This window comes from Opisthorchis viverrini (genome assembly GCF_000715545.1).
Source record: "Opisthorchis viverrini unplaced genomic scaffold opera_v5_16, whole genome shotgun sequence".
Taxonomy (NCBI): domain Eukaryota; kingdom Metazoa; phylum Platyhelminthes; class Trematoda; order Opisthorchiida; family Opisthorchiidae; genus Opisthorchis; species Opisthorchis viverrini.
In genome coordinates this window covers 742,629-765,508 of record NW_008751672.1, presented here as the reverse complement: position 1 = coordinate 765,508, position 22,880 = coordinate 742,629, and the positions used below count along the sequence as shown (strand labels likewise).

General features: G+C 45.7%; 2 protein-coding genes across 2 annotated transcripts; one reads left to right on the top strand and one right to left on the bottom strand.

The window, feature by feature from the left end:
- Positions 1–3,273: 3,273 nt before the first annotated feature.
- On the bottom strand, positions 3,274–21,880 carry T265_12800 (hypothetical protein; the record flags this gene model as incomplete). The annotated part of the gene is given in 7 exon segments (XM_009165578.1): positions 3,274–5,326; positions 6,026–6,547; positions 10,428–10,927; positions 16,530–17,029; positions 21,027–21,548; positions 21,592–21,678; positions 21,687–21,880. Coding segments are annotated over 7 exon segments (2,961 nt in total).
- T265_01470 (hypothetical protein) lies at positions 5,529–5,729 on the top strand (the record flags this gene model as incomplete). The annotated part of the gene is made up of 1 exon (XM_009165511.1): positions 5,529–5,729. One exon carries the CDS (start codon positions 5,529–5,531, stop codon positions 5,727–5,729), a length of 201 nt encoding a protein of 66 aa, XP_009163775.1.
- Positions 21,881–22,880: the final 1,000 nt, after the last annotated feature.

Below are 22,880 nucleotides of genomic sequence, written 5' to 3'. Positions count from 1 at the left end.
TACTGAAGTGATGCTAAAAGGCTCAATGCAATCCACCATGAAGCAAAGTCAGATGTACTTATGGAAATTAGATGGATCAGAACAGAATCAGTACCATATGGACCAGAGGATTTGTCCAATGCTGAAAGCCATTCTTGCTTAACTTTAGATAACTAAGTGAAAAGAAAAACCCTTACGCAATTCACTGCTGCAATAAAACAAATTCGCGATTGAAATTCACCTGGAGGAAAGGGGAAACGGCCTGTTCAGGGGAGGTTTTTTTTATCAAAGAGTTGTGTTGGTATCGATTTTATATTGTCGTGCAACCTGTTGATGTGGCATTACTCTGAACTTGGCACTAAGATTTTTTCCGTGGATGAACCGGTGGTGTGATAAATCGTGCGGTTAGCATAACCTAACTGCCGTAGCACCGAAAATGTCAAAATTAGCGATATGGGTCACAGTAGAAAATGACGGCCAGAAAGGAATGCCGTTCAGTGTTGGACTCGCCCGTCTCGTGCCGCTCCGCACACAATATACTCGCCGACCAGTGACTGGACCGCGTACAACAATGTGGTTATAGTAACCCAGACAGTAGAATTCGGAAGTGGAGGCTCTAGACAAATTTGAGAACAGTGTAGCGGAGGAGAAAGACAGTTCTAGTGCTCAGCGGCAAAACACACTCGCTGTCCGCTAGAATTCGTGGGATGGAGTTGTTATGACCATTTGCTTCAACAGGCGTTTCATCACGATAATATCCCCCGTTCATTTGAACAGAAGTGTAATTGGATAGAATCAAGTGATTAGATTAATTTAGTTTAATAACGGCATGCCTTTTGGGACGGTAGACGCGCGTGAGTAAAAAATTGGAACTTTCGCTCTAAAGTAGATTCTGTGGTACCGACGGACATATTTTTAGCGGACAGCCATGGAGCACTTCAAAGATCCGAGCTAGTGAAAAGCAGGGCGAAGCTCATAGCTCAGAACCCTCTGGAAACTGGTGAGTTTTTCCGGGGCTCATACGCTCTTCGGATTGCAGCGGTTAAAGCAGGATTCTCAGGTCACCGATGGGTTCGAAGCGGGTAGACTAGATGTTACTGTGACAAATATTACCAACTCGTGGTTACACCAGTCGCCTTGAAATACAGGGCTAACCAAACTAGACAAAGAAATAAATGGTCTGCCCACCGGATGTAACGTCAGATACATAGATTGTTTTAACAGGTCCTCATCAACAGAACGACCAGGCCGAATGTAGCCAGCTGAGGGTACACGATAGAAACCCACACTCACATTTGTGCCTCTCCAGTTACTACACTTCTTAAGTAATCCAAGAAAAATGTGGTTAGCTAGGCGAGTTTCTGACCGGTTATAAGTATCTCCAACCGATTAGAAGTTTCGTGGTTGGGTTGCGCAGAAAAAACTATCGATTTATCCACTGATTGTTTGCCGACGACTTAATTACCGGTCGGTTCCAGTATTTTTCGAATTAGTCGGAAGACAGACCACACCTGTTCTGTAAGCACTGAATGGTCATGAAACGGACTTCAGTTGCTGTGGCAGAGTCCTCGCTCCTTCAAATGAGTAATGTCACTAATAACGGATCCCCCTGCTTGATCAAATTATATTCCGCGTTAATAATAATAATCGCCCAGCTGTAGCACCCTTTCGGTGCCTAGCTGCCATGCCACACGAAGGAGGCACGAGGGCTGGAATACTGCCAAGTTGCCCAGGCCTAGACAGGGGAAGTCGAGTGACAGAGGTCGGGTTCGAACCACGGACCTTCCGGTCAGTAAATTCGCGCTCTAACCACTTGGTCCACCTCGCCCCGCGTTACAGTTCTATATAAGATGGTTAGATGCTGTGGAAGGCTAGCTGGAAAACTAAGCGTGGTTCGTAAGTCCCACTCGGCCGGAAATCAAACTGATCCTAAGCTGTTGGCTTCCAACCTGTTGTTGGAGGAAACATTGTTTGATGACCAAATAAATCAGTAGCTGATTGGTTGTTTTAATAAACGAACTTTCCAATTTCTCAAAGCGCATGCAAAGACACAATCCATCCTGCTGTTTCATAGATCCCACCAATAAGCCGCTCCACTGTTGTGTGAGGAACAAAGTTTACAGCAGGCCGAACGTGAAGCTGATGGTAGTAAAAGTGAACTTAAAGCCCATGAATTTCTACTCCGTTATGCCTCGGTAAGGGCTTACTAGATGTCATATCTGAGGGTACGTCGACCCGTCTTTCGATAGCCACATCGACACTTTAATGTTCCACGATAAAGGCTACCCTCAGGCAGTCTCATTTGACAGATCATACAGTCGCGAGCACTTTCACTATGATATCCGGTTACCCTACATGTTTGGTTGGTGCACGCCTCGACACTTTCGGCTACTCAATTCAGTCATCTCCATCATCAGATGCATTCATTCTGCGTCCGGTAACTGCCAGTAAATAGGATCATTCAGTGTTTGTTTCCGAGGAAGCTGTATTATCAGTCATCTAGATAAGTGAATGTTGAAGTCAAGCTTCGTTGGTTGGCTGGCGTTCGACACGGGCTTGCATGTCACCGGTGGCTGAACCACAGGATACCCGCACGTACGTGAGACAGCACGAACAATTTGCTCGGATCCGGATATGTTGTCGTAACTCGGACGTAAACCAAAAGGAGTGTGATCAGTAGGTCAATGAGAACCATCGAGCAGCTTATGAATGACCACGTGAAACAATGTTGATGATGATGTCAACCGCTAATCGATTAATTTTCCAGTATGGTAGTGCACGTTCCGCGCGCACACATGCCAGGAGCTGTCCAAAAAGAACCACTTCGACTGCAACCACCGCTATAAACCAAAGCAAGCTTTCCCCAAGTCACCCGTTGGGGATTCACAATTGGTACAATATGAGCGCTAGCGTCCCGCAAATGCGGGTAGTGCGTTAATGACTGCATCCCAGCTATGTTAACCCACAATACGTTAACATACACACGTGTTCTAGTGAAGATTTTCCTGAAAAAGCCTCATCCAGTTGGAACTCGTTAGGTGAACCTGGAGAGGAACACGGATTAGACTGATGCCACCTACACACATCGGGTAAGTCCCACAAAAGGTGATGGTAATGTGTATAAATACTGGTAGATCAACAGCCACCTGATTAATTACCAAAAGCTTCGTATGACTCAATCCCGAAACCGACCAAACTTGTGTCAAAACAGGATTTGACAATATTACGGTCTCCAAAAAAGACGTGTCGGAACAGTGCGCCAGAAACCAACAAGTTCATCGAGAAAACCAATGCGTTCGACACTCTGTATGAAATCTTTTGCTCTAAAAACACTACAAGATGAACTGGCGCGCGCGCGTGTATGTAGTGCTGTCAATTCAAACGATCTGGGAGTTTGCATGAATGCAGTAGAGAAAAAAAAACACAAAGGAGGGAAGACTTGTTGAGCTATCACAGTTGCTCAGGAGATAAGTCTGGCGAGGACATAGAAAAGCCTGTAAAAAATCACCCTCAAAAAATCAACCAAGATGATACGGGATGAGCAGGATTGCAAACCGCGCTTGGCGGTCAAAGAAAAAACAAGTTGCGTAGAAAATGACATGATAAGGATGACGATCTGGCGGAGAAACCGGGAGGTTGGATGACGGTAGAAGTTGCGTGGGATCCAGTAACATTGAGAGCGACAGACTCCTTGGTGCGAAGAGGATAGGAAAGCATACTAGCATGGATTGTGGCCCATGAACTAGTCAAAGAAAGAGGCAAGACGGGAATGAGTGAAATGCATAGCCAATAGAAGGAGTTGATCACGCAGTCAAACAGCATGACTGGGAAGCGTGCACATGAAACCACAAAATTAAAACGTCTGTTAGAAATCTGCGGGAAAATATACCATGGATGTGTGTGTTTGTGTATTTGAAAATCGATCGAGGACTCCTTAGACAAAACAGTCAAACAAAAACCGGTAGGAAACGGACGAAAAAGGTGAATGAAAGACTATGGTATAGTAACGTGTATCATCTGCATGTTGGACACGTGTGTGGGAAAGGTAAGTCCCGGTTCATGAACATTATCAGTCGAACAAAAGGCACATCACATTGCTCATCGGTATGAAGTGGAAAACACTCGGATCTCATGGGATTTTAAATATGGATGAGCCAACAAAAACACGGGATTAATAAATGACAAGAGATTTCAAGCACAGGCACGCGACGCACCGAAAAATGGTTGGTTGGGTGGGTGAGGGGCATTGATAGAGAAATTGAAAAGGATGGCGTGTAGAAAATAGACGGTTAGAAAGGATGTCAAACTGTAGAAAAACGATGAGGTTTCGGGCAACAATGGAATGTCCAATGGGAGATGACCTTGAGAGAATTCGGACATTGCGTGATGAGTCGGAAATCATCATGATAAGCCCAAAAAACAAAGAGCAATCTGCATGGTGCACAAAATAACAAAAACAATCCGAATGACTTAATGGCGTGATAAAAAAAATGAGAAAGTAATGTGGACAGTTATACCTGGTGGTAAAAATGCCATGAATTCACTGTCAATGAAAGCGCTTGGAACGATGGGCAAAACGGGGGGGGGCGAGTAAATGATGCACGGAGTGAGGTGTTCGAGGAAACATCAGGGTGGTCCGGCACCGGTAGGTGGAATAAGTTTCGCATGGGAAACTCAAATCACTCGGATGCGTAACTGTCCGATAAAACAGCTACGGCTGAAATGGCGACCCTAGTGATACGTCGGTTTCACAGGAAACTGGAACCGGCTCGATGACAGTGGGAGCTTTGTCTTCCACCGATTGGAGTGAAGTAGACGTATCTGTTGAACCTTCAGTGGTGTGTGTGGCCTCGGATGGGACCAAGTGTGTGTGTGTGCTGACAGTCGGCCCCAAAGGTGGCGTGGATGTGAAGGATGAAGGTGAGGAGGTCACTGCAATCGGCGAAGCATCAGGGAAGCGACGGCAGGCCTTTTTCCAACGACACTGATTACACCACTGGTCACGATGTTCGATCCCGTAAACCTTACGGCATTTTTTCACATCTGACCTACCCAGAACCGTGCCCGCTGTCGACACGAACGATAAACCGGAAGTTGAGTGTGCTGTTTCAGACATGGTGCGTTGTTTCCTATGGTTTGGGTGAATACGAGTGTGAGACAGCGTTGGTTGCATGCTACGTGACGCGGTACTCGGGTCAACACGACTCACAAATGAGTGACTAGGCAGAGCATCACTGGAATAGGACTGGCCACCGAAAACAGATAAAGTAGGTACGGTTGAACGTTGTATCTCGCTTTGGGTCACAGACCCCGCGGTGTGGACCATTGTCGGGAGTGTTTTCGAAATCTAGTTGGTCAAGAAAACAGGGAAGAAACGGAAAAAGCTAAATTCGTGGATTAGTGTGGCCTTGCATAGCGAGTGGTTAACATCGCGAACTTCGATTTCGCCGACTCGCGTTCAAATCCCTGCAAGGACGCTGTTACGTCCATCTTGAAAATTGTATGCACACGTTGTTTCAACAGCAAAAGACTTAAAACGACACTTTTTAATGGTTCGTGAGGCTGCTTTAAGGATGCAAAATGATCAAGAGGGACCCCTGCTATCCGTTGCGGAGGTGGCCTCGATTCTGCTGGACCCAGCTGTTTATTATCCACTTCAATTCGCTGTTCTTCGTAGAAAACAAATGGTGCGGTTGACGAAATCGGCTATCAAAAATCGATCTTCACGTTACGACAATCCGGCTCTTTAGGATAACTTTCCAGGAGCAGTACTTTGGAGCACTGGATTTAGATGGACTACATACTTGTTGCTGGATCCCTGAAACCACAGATCAAAGCCCTATCCTAAAAAAATGTGTTTAAAAGTCAATTCCGATTATTGGTAGCGACACACGTGACTGGAAACCTACCGGACACATAAAACCCTTGAACCGAATAAAAAAATCATGGTGTTTCGTTAGTAATGAAACCCAAATGACCAGTAAAGAACTAGCAAACAATATGCTTGAAATTGACACAAGGAAGTGGTGTGATAAGAGCCGCTCACATGATCCACAGGCGGATTGAATCCAGACTTGTTGATCTCGGATGCACTGTGAGTGAGGGGATTGCTAGGAGCACCGGAGGATCTCGCACTGCTAATTTGCGTCCGTGCTGCTCCTTCGTGTTCATCGTCGGCGTACTTTTCGGTCGCACGTGCCACTCCGATTTTGGACAACAGCTGTGGCGTCTCCCGACCATCTCCAAGGCCGGACTGTGTCCCAACTGAGGTATACCTGCGAACCACTGGTTCGCCGACCGATGTCGTGACCGGCATTGTGGCGTCTGAGTGTACGGGCTCCTCCGCAAGGGCCAAGAGGACGGAGGTCAACTTGCGCAGGAGGTCGGTGAGATCTAAACACATGGGATCATCTGCACTCAAGCACACCCTTTTGAGAGCTCTCAAAGCTATAGGCACCTGAGGATCCAATGGACTATCAGCACGAGTGTCCAAAGATTGGGTTGGATGAGTAATGTCAGTGGGATATCTTTCAGTGATCCAATCTTTGAAGTATCTACTGAGAGTCGTCTGAAAATAGATGGGATTACATGGATTGGAGATCATCCAAAAGAAAAAGAGTGGAATGGAAAAAAATCCAATTTGCACTGCCCATTACCACAGACAGTTGAGTGTAAACAGTGAAGCTCATGAAAATTATAAACCACCTTTTCACAAGCAGAAGGCGACAAAGACGTTAAAAGTGTTGTCCATTCGTGTTTCAGGTGGGTACGAATAGAGTGCACCTTCCTCATTGTAGAAGGACGAGATAGCTCAGCGGTTAGAGCGCGAATTTACTGACCGGAAGGTCCGTGGTTCGAACTCGCTCAGCGCCTGTCGAGTCCTACTGGGCAACCTAACAGTATCCCAGCCCTCGTGCTTCCTTCGGGTGGCATGGCACCTAGGCACCGAANTTTTACAGCTAACGATCATCTTATTTTATTATTACTTTTTTATCCGCCCTGGAGACGCGCATTTCGTCCACTAGTAGCTGGAGGATCAGTCACTCAAAAGGGTGCGCCAGAAACAAATAAATTTGTCCAATGTAATTAAAAACGAGATCATCAACACTGTAGATACGGAGAGAATCGCCTGCTGGACACAAGATTGCAAAGTGTACACCAGAATGACGGCGGTCCATGGAGCAGGAGATGCGATGGATTATACACCACATTTAGATAGCCTCAAACGTGAGAAAACGATTTTCCCAACATCTAACATTGCATGTTCGTCGAAAAAAATAAATAGGACAAAGCAAGGCCGCACAACGAGTCAGCTGGTTGTAGTATGTCCATAATTAGTTCACAATCGGGTACGTGACCACGTCCAACCAAAGTGTGCTTGCGGGAGCGGAACTATTAACCACCTATAAAAACCGTTCGAATGCCGCATCACGCGGATTGCCGGCCCGGAATTTGCGCAATAGCCGAAACAAATCAGGTGAAAAAATGCTCGTTCTGTTCCCCGGGTTGTTGTTTTTCTTCGCCACATTATCAACTAAGGCTGAGCGAAATATCAAGGCTCAAGACACGATCCTTTGACGTATTTAGGAAATAGTAAATATGAATTGACGATCCGAAATCTAAAGCTAGCGTCAGTCGGTAGAAAATGCAACACCAGAGGGTAGAAAGTAACACGGGCAGTACGCGGTTCAACATCAGAATCGAACAAAAAGTGAAAGGTTTCTGGTCATGCTAAAAGCAGGATTGTCATTTCACAGTATAAGCCCACGACATATAAGCGGGCCAATCCAACGGCGATCCGACAACATAGGACTACCCAGAGCCAAATGAATGACAATGACGATACAAAGAAGCGAATTGAGTTGCGAAATTGTATGACGCCCGTGAGTGTCACACAGCCACAAGGGGAACCGGAATAATGACGAACGAGGCTACTTGGTGTCCATCTACTCGACGAGTCTTATGGCAATCCAGCCGTAACACCGTTTTGCCGAATAGCTGCGATACCAACCGAGACAGGAGTAGTCAAGATGCTGAGGTTGGGTTCGGACCACGGATCTTCCGGGCGGTAAGTTCGCGTCCTAACTACTGAGCTATCTTGAGTCTTACGGACGTGAACAACAAAGTCATGTGATCCAACGGTATATGCATGAATCGCAGTATGCTAGGACGGCGCTGGCAAGACCCAGCGGACAAGTATTATTGGCAAGTTATCGTATCTCCCCCAAGGTAGTTGGAGAATAGATATTTGGTTGCGCAAAATTACGCTGCGACTTATTAACTATCGGTTGAAGTGGAGAAGCTTGTAGCATGAAAAAAAAACGTTACATCTGATCATGCACTTGGAGGTGTCACATGCTGTGATGAGATTCGGTGAAGCTGAAATAAGCGGTGACTCATGGGTGGGAAAAACCCAAAAAGTACTTGTAATGGTTGGTAAGAGTAACAAAAATTATTCTGAATCAGGACGGAAACAGGCTTGTGGACAAGAAGCACCGTACCACGCACACATGAATACGTTACCTTAATACCAGTTCGAGAAAAACTACCCGTTGAAGTTGGGAAAATAGAAAACAGGGATGAAATCGAAGAGGATGCTTGTTGTGGACGGTTATGTACCTTAAAAATGGACCAAGAGGTGGCATATATGTGTATCAGTTGTTCGCGTACCTAAACAACGTGTACAGTCGATCGGTCAGCTCATTAGTTGTTTCAGAGGAGTAACGCAACTTTTAATTGTTTTTTTTTTTTTGAAAAATGCATCATTTTCAATTCACTGGCTTCGTTGAGCCCGTGGACTAATCTGGACGGAATAACGGCTATCGTCTCCAGGAATTAGGTGTACCTATAGAGGTGGATTTTGCCTTGAGGCTTTTTCAAGACTAAGTTGCGCGTTAAAGGTCTAATGATAGCTGAATACAATTTTTTGGGGTGAAATTAGTTTTGGATCGTTCTGAATTGACGAGAGGCCGACAGATGAGTTTCATTCCTCTCAGTAGCGGACATCCCGCTGGAATAAACAAGTTTCTAGAAATATGACGTTTTCTGGTCAGAAATGAAGTGAATAACAGTGCACAGAAAGCGACTCAAGTAACAAGGGAAGAGGCCACTTTATCCACATCACGGACTGTTCAGTGTGATCACTTTTCCTGAAAGAAGTAACTCCTGGACGGTCACAGCTTTTCGTTTTATCTCTTTGCAGAATTGTGCTTTAGGTGCAATGAACATCTGAACTCAAATAAATCAATTGATATGAGCAATGTGTCAATTCTGTCTGGTTTTATTCCGTCCACACATTGACTTCTAGAAGAGAAGCTAGGCATTACTGTGTATCTAGATTAAGTAAGGAGTTCTGACGGCAATTTAATCTAGATGGAGTGGTCTTCCAATCCGGTAGGATAGATCACCACTTTGGCCCAACCTCTGAATCTATTTCGTCCGCTCAATCCATCACCGACTCAGTTTATAGAAGTGAACGTAGCATAAAATATATTTCGACTGGATTACACACCTACTTTGTAGACAAGCAGCACTGCCATACCCTCTGGGACCCCACATCTTAGACACCGAGTTTGCCATCAGTACGTCTGTTAAGTGGAGTTGACTTCATCATCCCGATCGGAAATTCCCCAACTAGAATTCCTTGGCAATACTTCCATCCTCCTGTTCGATTAACATTTCAAGAATTGAACCTGTGGCTATGCGCTCTGCTTCACATGACATACATTCCACTCAGATATGTGACTGAACGGCACTCAACGTTTATAAATGGCAGAAAGCACATTGATGCGCGCATGCGAGTTGGGTCGATCGGAAAAGCTACAAAAATTATGAAATTGCGCTTTCAAGCGCTTCAACTACTTTTAGTGAAATGAAGCATTAGGGCTTTGCATAGATATTTACCCATTAGCCGTCAAACACACGTGAACACAGGCGGTTGTGAAATTATTTACGTCTATAGCGGAAATGTCTGGGTATATCTACAAAATCCTCAATCAGAGTCCGTTAAAAGATGTGCACAGCTCATCAACAAAACTTGGTCACTAAGTGCCAACGCTGTAGCCGAACGAACCGATAAATGCTGAGGCTAAAGAGTGGATCTGATAGCAAGGAGTCTTGAGATGCTCACCACAGACCACGGGGCTGAAACCACACCCTCGAGTTGATTCCATGGGACACTGACTACAGCTATGAAGAGTCGCATCTACTTTCCTGATCTTCGGTGGAGCTTTGTTCCCAGCTAGCATGGACGATGAAATAAAAGTACGACAAACACTGGTGCATGTTTTCATGAACAGAGTCCTATTAGTGCATTCTATTTCGTCAACGAACGTCCAAATTATCGTATGGACGGCGGGTAGACCACTAAAGTATGACACAGTGCTAGCACATGTGAAGCCCCAGATGAAAGTGAAAAGCAAGAAACAAGAGAAGACCCGTTCACCAACCTCGCTATGTCCCCGGCCGGTCGGCATAGTGTGCGTAGTGAATCCAGTTGCGGAAGCCAGCGGTGCAGATGATCGTCGCTGATTGTTAGATGGTTCATGTTCAGGTGTCAGTTGAGTGGAACTAGTAGTGGCAGGATAGAAACGCAGCTCCCCATGTGGTAGATCTGAAAGGATATCACATCCCGGTTCTCCCTGAGCATCGGCGAATGGACCAGAGAAGAAAAACGGTCTGGAAGCGGGATTCACGCCACAGCGCTTACACATGGGGCTCGGGTTAGATATGTGGTATGCGTCACAAGGCGAAGATGTGGATAGCGATGATACATTCATGGTATCCAACGATGGTGGCGGTGGGGATGCTGGGGAGCTGCTCATTGACTGTGTGTACGTCGGATAACGAACCTGACTACCGTAATCAGTGATTATGAGTAGGAGCCTCACAGCCTCGTTCAAAGCACTTAAAGCGGCTTCCTGTGTGGCTTTCGTTGGTGATAAGCGTTCTGTTGAGGAGTAAGTAGAGTGAAGAGTAGTATGATCCAGTTCAACATCAGAAATGAAAATCAGATTGTTAAGCCAGGCAATGCCAAGTTGGAGACTCGCCAGGATACCTGCAGTCGGTTTTGTGGTATAGCAGTTGTCGGACAAAAAACGAGCAAATATACAAAATAGGTTCGTTCTGAGGATGTAGGAGAACAACACCGAAACCTCTGTCGAAAGACAATAACGTGATAATGGAGCAGGGGTACAGAGCAAAGTACGGGACGGGATAGCCAGATTGACTGCGGTCCGCGGACGTGCCAGAGAGCTGAGTTCAGTGGCCAAATAGTACTGATCTGGACGGGAATTTTTACACTGCTATTTTGAACGCGTCTACCACATACACGACATCGGCTTGTTCGACCACGGCGTTGCCTTCGATCCTCGGAGTTCATCGGAATCAGTTCAGTGGCTTAGTCAGTATGATGTATTGAGCTTATTCTCCCCTGAGTTGTACCGGTTGCAGTTTCAACCTATGAGGCGGAAGGTGACAACACCACACAACTCCACCGTGAATGTATCAGTCTGCTTTCATAGTAGGCATCAGAGGTTTACACAATGGACTAGACGTTGTCGCTGATCTTGGCCGCAAGAACAAAGCCAGGAGAACGTCAAGTGTGGAACCACTTGACAAGACAACACTGTGGGGGTATTTTTGTAGACTGAAAAAGATAGCTCTTTTTACCTGGGGAGATGGTATGAAAAAACGCGAGAATTGGTCTGACTGACCACACCAGGGAAGTATTTTACGGCCTGACTAGACCTCGTAAGTAGTTGAATACCTATGACCGACCGTTTTTGAGAACCTCTGAGAATGAAAATCTCCGAGAATGAACGCAAAAATGTTCAGTTAGTTTTCGGATAACTGTTCACAACATTTAACATTCGAGTATCATGACACCCCACTCGAACAACGGTAGTGAGGGGTTCGAGCCTAAACGAGGTTTCCCGGGATTAAATGGATCTATACGTCAAATATTTCCAAATCAGGTCGGATAGCAGGATAAGAACAGTTCAGAATAGGTGGACACCTATCTCAGGTTGCTTCCGTAAGATGGAAGAGTGAAACGACTTTCTGGTAAACCTACTGTACAAGCGCATGTCAAAAAAGGAGCAGCTCTCGACATCTCATTGTGCGTGCAAATAGAACCAACCAATAAGGTGTCGTCCTCATAGTTCAGTTACACGAGGCACTCCCACTATAGTACGTCTATTTATTCAATTATGTTCTTAAGATTACCACCACGAAAAAAAGAGTAGGCAAGGGGAGATGGACTTTTAGAAATCCCAAAAGCCGGCAACAACGCCACTGGAGGTTCGTCACAATGTTGAAGAGATCAAACAGCAAGTGGGCTAATTTCTGTCTTGTCCCATCACCTGTAACGCGAGAAAAGCAGAGGAGTGAGTTGTTACATTGAGTCCAGGCATTCTGTGGGCGTTCGACTGGTTGTTCCGTCTCAGCGGACTTTTTCTGTTGAATACCTGGACGTCTAGGGTGTTTGACAGAACCTACCTAGTTATCAGCTGTCATACATTAACCGTGGTGGATTTCAGCGACTGTATAAAAAACCGAAAAAAAACGTTCAGCTGTAGCACCCTTTCGGCGCCAGCTGCCATGCCACCCGAAGGTTGCACGAAGGCTGGGATACTGTCAGGTTGCCCTAGACAAGGGACGTTGAGAGGCAGAAGTCGGGTTCGAACCGCGGACCTTCCGGTCAGTAAATTCGCGCTCTAACCCGTTGGGCTATCTCGCCTCCCCCCTGTTTACACTCCTCAGCCAGATGACTGAGGCTTAGTTGTACAGTCTTAGAGCTACGCCCGTGCGCGTTGTAGGCACTCACGACCGGGCGACGCTCATGGTCCAACCACATGCGTCCGTAACATGTGAACCACACGCACCATTGCAGGGTAATTTGCGCGCCTGATGTCTTCCTTGGAAGTGGTAGCCGTTCCTCAGGCTCCCTCTCCGGAATCGAACCCTGATTCCCCGTTACCCGTTATCACCATGGTAGGCAGGTCACCTACCATCGAAAATTGATAGGGCAGACATTTGAAAGATCCGTCGCCGACACAAGGCCGACTGCGATCAGTAAAGTTATCCAGAGTCATCACAGAATGCAACGACGGCAACCGAAGTCACCGCCGGTTGGTTCTGTTCTAATAAAATCCACCCGTTCCCTTGCGGGTCAGGGCATAGTGGCATGTATTAGCTCTAGAATTACTACAGTTATCCATGTAGTATGTACGACCCAAGGAACCATAGCTGATTTAATGAGCCATTCGCGGTTTCACCGTTTGAAGGTTTGTACTTAGACATGCATGGCTTAATCTCTGAGACAAGCATATGACTACTGGCAGGATCAACCAGATTGTTCACACTCCTCAGCCCGAGGACCGAGGTTTAGCTGTGCAGTCTTAGAGCTACGCCCGTGCGCGTTGTAGGCGCTCACGACCAGGCGACGCTCATGGTGCAACCACATACACCATGTGGTGTGCCCCATTCACAAAATTTGCTCAGTACATGAAGACAACCTATCATCTCAGGTGACGTTGCTTCAAAACAAAAGTAAGTACACGAGTTTGAACAGTTTTGTGGATATCGAATTTAAGCGAAATTTCGTACGCTGCTTCGCTAATCATGACGCACAAGCATGATTGTCCGTTTGATGAGGAACTGTCTGTCAGCCGCTCAAATATTCATATCCCCTTATTCTACACAGAGGAATGCAGGCAACTGCGTCACCCTTAGATGTCTGGGCGTCAGAAACCGTTAGCACTACCCCTTTTTAACCCCTCGGTAATGTTTATCTTGGACCCGTTTTGGAAGTTGATATGATGTAAGTGAGTGGACGTTTTATGACTCCACGTTATCTTGCGAAACAAAAATCGAGCAGCTTGGTTGGTCAGAAGTGCCTGCAGAAAAAAACTTTTCGTGGGACCAATCTTGAACCCAGATGGGAAAATTATTCACACTTGTATCCATTTGCGCTTCTGTTTACAAACATGTTCTTTTCTAGCGCAGAATTCTATGATGCGATCAAGTGGCCTCACCTCACTCACTCCGAAACAAAAATGAAATGACACACCCTTCCCAGTTTGTAAACAGACCTTGAGATATAACATCTGGACGCTGACCAATTAGCTTCCAGTAATGCCAAAAACTCAAGAAAGTTTACTTAACGACAAGAAAACAAGTGGGAAATACTCAGAGCGGTCAGTTCGAATTCTCGTACGGAACGCTGTTGTGCTTACTTGTTAACTTCTGCAGAGACCACGAGGAATGGCAACATTCACCCACTTATCAGCCAAGTGGTCGATAAAAAAGTGTTCGTTAAATCAACCGAAATCTAACAGTCATCAAGGCCTTTGTGAGACGCTTTACAGCAATTAGCCCACATCTAAATGATAGAGAGAGATGGGGTTTTCGAAACAGGACATGGTGCCGACCTTGGGATGGTGATCCTGTGACCTTCCCAGCTCGTTCTGTTACTCAGATCGGGAGGGAACTTGTAAAACATAGAGGACAAAAATCGGACGCTGGCATTAAAAGTTTCACTCCAAAACGATACTTTTCGTGTAATTTTAGTCCAGAGACCCACATTATCACACAGTTTGGGATCGACAGAGTTCAGAATATACCGAAACGCAGCTGTCGCCATGCGTTTCTAATGGACGCGGTGGACAAACTGTCTGAACAGTTTAGGATTACTCTGAGATCTTTTCCCCAGCCACTCCCATAAATAACTCCGAAATACAGATGAAAAAGTTGGATATGTCATCGTTCACCGCGAAAATTTAAGTTAATGTATGATTTTTACGATGGAGAGTCATCAGGCTATTCAAAATGCCGTGTCGGTCTACCTCAAAACTGAAAGCACTTTACTTGCTATAATTGCAAATACGGCGCAGGGAAAGCACAGCATGCCCTGTGTACACTAAATCTACCAGATGAACTCCTAAAAGAGCGAAACCGGCGGTAGGCTGTCTAAAAGCTTTCAGCAATCTTATACACAGTGATATATCAAGGGAAGTAGTTCGAGGCAACAGCATATTCGGTTGAAGGCTACCATAAACGATACCCAGCCCAGTCACTCTGTGAGGACCTAATTAGTTTGCAAATGACCGTTAAACCACTATCCAAGAAGAACGATTTACAATGTGCCTTTCCCGAGACTTCTCTGTATTGGAGTTCGACATACATCAGTGGCGAACTACTTAGTCGTCCACAGATTTTGGGTTATTTTTGTGCTGTGGACAACTGACCAGAGTGTTACTGCCGGTACCGATTTCCCCATACCTACCTTCAAGTTGGGTATAATATGTAGGGTCTTGGTGATCTTTCGAATTTAGTCCACTCAACCCTGCACTGACGATGTCACCTCGATTGGTGATGAAACGTTTGCAATCCAACTGCCAAGCTCGGCGAACAGACCAACAACCTATTACATCTCGCTAGTTCTCCAGAAGTGGATGAAACTTAATGCGGCATCGAAGGGGCACTTTTTAATCATATTCACAAATACACTGTTGGAGAAAAACGCAGGTCTGTGAAATCTGAAATCCTGGCGAAAAATAACATTGGCGTTTTAGGGCAAAAATTGACCAGTCTTTAACAAATACACTTAGACTTCAACTCCGTTGCCCCCCCAGTCGCTCAAGGAACTGAGTTAATGAACTAACAGGATTCAAGATGAGCGAATATAACGCAGTGTACAAGAAGGCCAACAGAAACTGGATGACGCTCTGCTAGGACCTTGCTGTTTGTCGTGATTCATGAACGATTCAGGATATTTTTGAGGCCGAAATCCTCCAGCAGAAGGTCGTCGCTGAGCTCGAGATGACTCAGTGGTTAAGACGCGAATTTACTGACCAAACGTTTCATGGTTCAAACTCAACGCCACATCTCGAGTGTTCCTGAATGAGCTTGGCCATCCTGGCAGTGTCTCAGCCTTCATGCTTTCTTCAGGTGGCATAGCACCTTAGCACTGAGTATGTTACAGCTGGACGATTATTTTTCTATATTTATGAGGCCGCTGTGAGGTAAAGTACAGTCTGACCCTGACTAACCTCCCGGAATGTGATCCACCCATCACATCTGTTAGACGAATTCATTAAGGCAGAGAACCGTACAACGACTGATGGCATTTGGACTAATGGTAAATCATTTTGGGCCCAATAGGTGGTTTATCAGAGATCAATCTACAGTAGACGACGGGGCCTGCCACATTCCACCAATTAACACCTTAGGTACTTGATAAGAGCCCCTGAATTGGAATTCTTCAAGAGAAGCTACTTGTTGGTTACGGAAAACCGGAAAGCATTTCACCCGCATGATGCTCGAGTTTCTGTAGACAGTAAATCCCAGGAGCATAGATTGTTAACTTTAAGAAGAAGATGAAACAGAAAGCGGGATATAGGATACTGAAGTGACTGTTTTCAAACGGCAAGCAACAAAACAATTGCCACCCAAAGCCTCTGAAGAATTTAAAACAAGGGTAGCAGCATGAACAAGAAGGCCAGTGTGAACATCAGAAGGAGTAGATCAGAAGCTAGAAGTAAACTCACGATTTGAAGCAGCAAAAGTGTCAATGCACTGACGCAAGACTTCGATCGCGGAGGCGACAATCGTGGAGGATGTAGTGAGTGTGGGCGTGTCGTGAGGGAGCTGAAGTGAATAGGACTGATCTGCGGAACTGCTTAATTGTTCAGAATCTTCATCAATCAGTGGTTGCTCTGTCTGACTGAACCTTCGGACGGCAGGGCTTTTGTCTGCACCAACAGTGGAATCGTCAATAACGCCGGTTGAGGATGGGATCCGCCAATAAGAACGGCTGGATTCACTGGGCTGTCTAAGTGCACCCGACTCTGAAGTCGTGAATAAGCTCGATGAGATCATTTGTTGAGTTTGGGAGGGGAGGTCATCAAACCGGGGCTGTGAACCACAGTCTCCGGATTCCGAGTGTCCCAAAGTCGGAGACAAAGTGAACGAGGCCGGCGAAGTAGAATGTATACCGGTGAAAGAAGTAGAAGGACCCATAGGTGTGCCTTCATCCGTTGACATTCGACTGTGAAAAAAAGGTTGAATCATTTGTCAAAATCAGCGGCACGGTAATGCCATAACGATAGTCGACCTGAGCTAAAGCTTACTCTTATGACTGCTTGATCTAGGTCACAGACAAGACCTATCGAGCTGTGAGTAAAGTAAGAACAAAATCTCAGCACTTATTCTGTAGTCACAAGTCAGAATGCGAAGTTTCCTCTATCTATGAAGAAAAATCACTTCCCTGAATAGCCCAAAGCGGCAGCTACAGGCAACCAAGATCTAGTGGGCGATTATTCCGAGAGGAAAGCGTTCCTTTGACAAGTCTAAAACCGCCTCAGCTACGGTTCACTGTGAAGTTTCCAGAAGAGTGGCCATTCCACGCAGTCCACAACAGACACAATCGAGTGTACAAACCCAGTCGAGACCAAATACTAACTTTCTTGTCATGACTTGGGGCACTTTGTAGTGCGTCTTACTGTCCATAAATGGCAAGATAAATTAGCCACTCTCATAATAAAGTATTTGGTCGAATCTTGAAAGTTCCCACTGCGTTGGAAGACCGACCCTTTACACAATGTACAACCACTCCACAATGATAAGAAATCTCACGTACCCGCCTGATTCTGGTACAAATTTTCCAAATTTGTTACATCCGCCAGATGATTTCGTGACTCGCAACTTGACACAAGAATGAACAAACAGATGACATAGGATATCTAGTGCTCATGCGTACCCGAAAACGCTGATCAGAAGGCTGTGTACCATTTATGGTTCCCAATTCACTTTCATGAACTCCTTCACTGAAATATCAGAACCTGTATGGGTCTATGGGTTTAGTTAGATGCACATGATAACCTATCAGTTTGATTTATCGGAAAACTTTCATGACCGCGGGCTGTTGACTGACTGTAATTATGGTTACATAAAGACCATACGAGTCATGTTATACATGAAGGCTTCAAGTTGTTCGTCACCGAACCAGCAGTACCTAACCAACAGTGACAGAAGTGTTATGTAGAGGGGCTGGAAAAATGACTAAACCATGGTCGACGGTCTTGACGCCCGCATAGAAGGAGCTAAGGAGAAGTTGACAAAATGAACCTTAAGAGAGTAGCACATCCAATTCGACGCGATCACGGTAACTAGATTGATCGGACACTTTGAATGCCTCCACCACACACGGATCAATATGCCATTATCCGCTTGGAGAGTAAAAACACAGCAGACTGCTCTAAAACTTGAATGATATTGTTTGACAATAAAACAACTGACATAAAGTGACGGCACACACCCATTCTCATTGTAACATCAATCCGTCGTTGAATGTCCGCCACACTCACTGGCGTTTGACAGTACTTAAAAAGCCGATCAAGGCTGGGCCACAAAATACCAAGGTCTATGTGATCAAGGCTGAGAAGTTGTCTCTTATACGAAGGTGAAACATTGTTAGGATTACCGGATCCCTAGACGGTGATCACCTTCCTGAGTGACCGATTTTAGTGTTCTCTAGAGATGGTCGCTGTAGTAGATAAAGCTACATGCAGAAAATTATTGCATACTTTTACAATGAGTTACGAAAACTAAGAGAACACATCAAATTCTGATGAACCTGAGTCGAAATTTCGTGGGTATTTTGAGGGGAAAAAATTTAATGGCAGAAATCCCGTTCAGCAAGGTAACAAGCGTGCACATTGGTCCAACACCTATTGTCGAATATCTAAGGGTGACCCTTGGGGGGGACGATGGTGCCCCCCCCCCCGAAAAACCGCAGTAAAATAAGTTAATCGCGTTATTAACAAGTTTGCTGATCACAGTACAGGACTAAGATTTTCTAAAGTGACCAGAATCGACCAACGGTAATTGATAGGTACTCGAGATAACTCATAGGAGAGGGTGCATTATCTAGCACTGTGCACGGTAACTTTGATGCCCTGTTTTTTATGAGGGGTACACATACACACTCACGAGTACACGCTACCAGATTACGTAAGCGAAAACGGTCAACTAACGGAGGAAGGCAAACATGCAGGTAGAGCAGCAGGCATAAAATCATGCCCCATGTTGATCGATCGATTCCGTGAACTGGCTTTTGGACATTCGGAATTTTGTGTGTGCGCGCCGGGCGATCGGATCACATTGGCTGTTGTATGTGAAATCAACCGGGAATAGCTAACACCGGCACAGCAAAAACACATGACAACACATGTGCTCGCAGCTAATTTGGTACCGTCATATCAGTTGAGATTACCGTTATGGGGTGGCAACAAAACCTGAAAGAATACAGCGGGGGGCTCTAAACGAATATATACAGCCATTAGAATCTACGCGACAGTCTAGTTGGTCTCGAAATCAATTGCCATCAAAAGCGACTGGAACACACGTAAAGTGGATTGATCTCCGTTACATACCTAACGTTGCTAATATGCTTTCTGAGCCGAAAATCCTGACGCTTACCCGTGTGTAGGTAAGTGTTTCAATATTTTCAAGCGGTAACCCACAGGCTCACAAATGATTCGGTATAACACAGATGACCAACTCATCGACTGAAAGTCTCCCGGTTAGGGCTTGTTTTCATAACCTTCCATATGTGAATAATCAGTAGGCTAGCTATCCCACCTCCCCAAATCATCAGTGGCAATTTTCTTGAATAAAGCCGTACGAACATCCAATGTGTTCACATCTCAAACCCTCAATCGGGCCACCCTGGGGGAGACTAACAGTATGAAAGCCACTGGCATCGGTTGGCAGCCGTACATTTAAGCGCTTCAAGCCAAGCACAGGGAGGGTCACGTGGACCCCAACCTGGAGGCCAAACAGTACTACAAACTTTCCATAATATCTTTCGTCCCCTTCGATCATGGGAAAAATTACGATAGCCCTGTCCACTAGAACAAGTTTTTTATTCCACCAGTCGCCTACAGCCCGGGTAGATGATTTTGATTACAACTTCGATCAACAGGTCTGCAAGCAATGTTGTGGAATGCAGGTAGCTCGGGTGCGCTGCTTGGTTGTTGGTCTGTTCGCCGCGCTTGCCAGTTGGATTGCAAACGTTTCATCACCAATCGAGGTGACATCGTCACTCACATCAGTGACATCGTCGTCAACCCTGCACTGACGACGTCACCTCGACGGGTGGTGAAACGTTTGCAATACAATTGCCAAGCTCGGCGAACAGACCAACAACCAAGGTCTGCAAGCATCAGGCTTGGGCTCGATATCACGCAGTGGTGCGTTACACTTTGGACATGGGGAGTGCATAATAAACTGTGGTAGAATTATCAAGGCTATAACAATGGTGTGAATTTTCGTAAGATCTAACTCAAGAGTAACATCGTCGGCGAACTCAATGTGAGTGAACACTCCGGAAATACTTCGACCATCGAGGTGTCAGAGACAAACGCCATGTAAGTAACGAAAATAATTAGGAGAAAAGGCGGTTCCGTCTGGAACCAGTGGGCGTGGCGAACTCATGGTGAACTGCGGCCCGTAAAGGTCCACAACAGAGGGCGTACAGTGCCTTCACAAAACCTTAAGTGTGATGCCAGACATTACCACAGGTTCCGGTAATCGATTGGATCGAGAGCAGCATGTGATGACACCAAACATACAGTAAACTAGCACAACCAATTTCGACAGGTTACGTATGACCCGTGCTGACAACTAAATTGATTACTGACCACGCTCCAAAACCCCTGAGGCACCGAGTCATCCTAACGCAGGGGGCATGTATTCTTGATTGACGCTGAAGCACCATCATGCACATTAAGTCAGAGGGATGAATGCCGGAGTTCCACTAATGTACAACCAAAGTAATCCTGTTTGCAACATCCCTACTATGAGAAGAAACAAAAAGGCAACAGGGGCGGTGAACGACACTGTAAAGTAACTACCATTTGCGATTGGTAAATACCATAACCACACTGGCAAACGTGTTTTCTATGTTCGTGTCACTAATGGTACAAATAAACCTGTTCCGTCGTTGAAAAAAGAATGGACCACAATACAGTCCACAAGCTTACCGAGGCGAAAATCCTTCGCAAGCATCAATAAATAGTGGAGAATGAAATGGGGCCAGCGACTCGGCAGAACGCGGATAAGCAGATATGGATTCACAATACTCGCTTGTTCGAGTAAGTGAGTGTTCACAAACCGTCGTGGTTTCCCATTCATCGTCTGCTGGAGGGGACATAATGGACTGCTCACTGCGCACGGGAAGTATATCCTCCAGGCCTCGAGTAACCAGCCGAGTTAGACCACCATCTTCCGGACGAACAGTGAACATATTGAGTTCGGGCATGCAATGCACAAGGCGTCCGTAGCTAACATTGCCAGCATATCGAATCCAGACGAGTTCGCCAGCTTGTGGCATTGAAGACCATCGATGATAACACCTTTCCTTTTCTGGAATGATATCGTCCGCGTCGGTGTTAACGGGTAAGCTGGATACACCGACATGCTGCACCGGTAATTTCGATAGTTCTGCTGGATGACAATCCTCTGAAGAGGCTGATTCTTCAGAGATGGCCGGATGAGGTCTGTAGCTGAACAGTTTAAAAACCTAGATCAACCACTCTCAATGCTTACCGAGAAATCTTGGATTGTGTTTGTGTCCAGATAAAACAATCGGTTGTAGTAGACTTCAAGGAGACGGATAAGGTGAAGTCGAGACAACTACGAACCTTCCAGAAAAGTGAACTGTTTTCAAGTGCAATAAGGAATCCACGCCGACATGAAAGCAAACAGAGTCAACCCGGGAAATTTCCTCGTCTCCTGGCGCCTGAAACATGTCAAACATAAAGACGGTAGGTTCGAAATAAAATGAATGAGCCCAGTGAAATACTGGCCTTAATACAGTACGATATCGAGAAGTCATTGTGGTAAATACACAGCGAACAAACCACTCACGCTACAAGTGGACGCACTCATCAATAGTCCTCGAATGGACCGGAATATTCACTACACAGGATTCATGAGCAACACACTCGAACACTACTGAGAGAATAGATTACATAAGTTGACTATCCAGAAGAGAGGGGTTACACGCGGGGCTTTTAAGCGTTGTCCTGTTGCATTGTATCGATTGCACGTCGATGCACGGTCTGTATTCGTTTTTGGACGAGAAAGTTGAATGGAAGTGAACACACGAGGAGATACTCACGAATGGAGCAATGAATAATTTGGAGAGTGGGAATCTCAATTGATGGGTTTTCATCCGGGAAGCGATATCATCCTCGGAGAGCAGATAGCGGAAGTAAAGGAAAATAATTATTCACAGGAGCAACTGGGAACCTCCACTTCATATACCATAAGGGAGGTTGGACGAATTCCGGCGAAAATTGCTCGACTGGCAACGACGGTCTGTGAGAGTCATACGCATCCAGAGATGAGAAGGAAGAATCCCGGACGCGTGTTCAACAACAAGGTAAATTGTGAGAAATGTTATAGGTAATCAATAATGACTTATGTGGAGAAATCAGATCTAAACGAGATGACTCCGACCCTGTATCTTGGCAAACAGGGCTATCGACCGGGGAAAACGCTGCCTCTGGAAGTTTCAACTAAATATTCAGGATGAATAGGCGGAAGTTAAGATGGTAGTTACTGTCTCCAAGAGTTTGCGCCGCGTCATTTGTTGATCTCGTCTGTTTTATGCGGCTTTTCCTTGTTTCCGGCAAGAGAGTCAGTGATTTGGTATTGATAGCACGTGTTTCAATAAACGGAGTTGGTTGGGATATGTTGCATTGCCTGGGATCATTACGATCCTACAGGCATTGGAGGCTTGGAGTGAGTCTTCCACAATCATATCAATGGTGAAGGGAAACAGCTCTGCCAGGCACAACTTGATGTGGTGAACTCATATAAGAGCTTCCCGT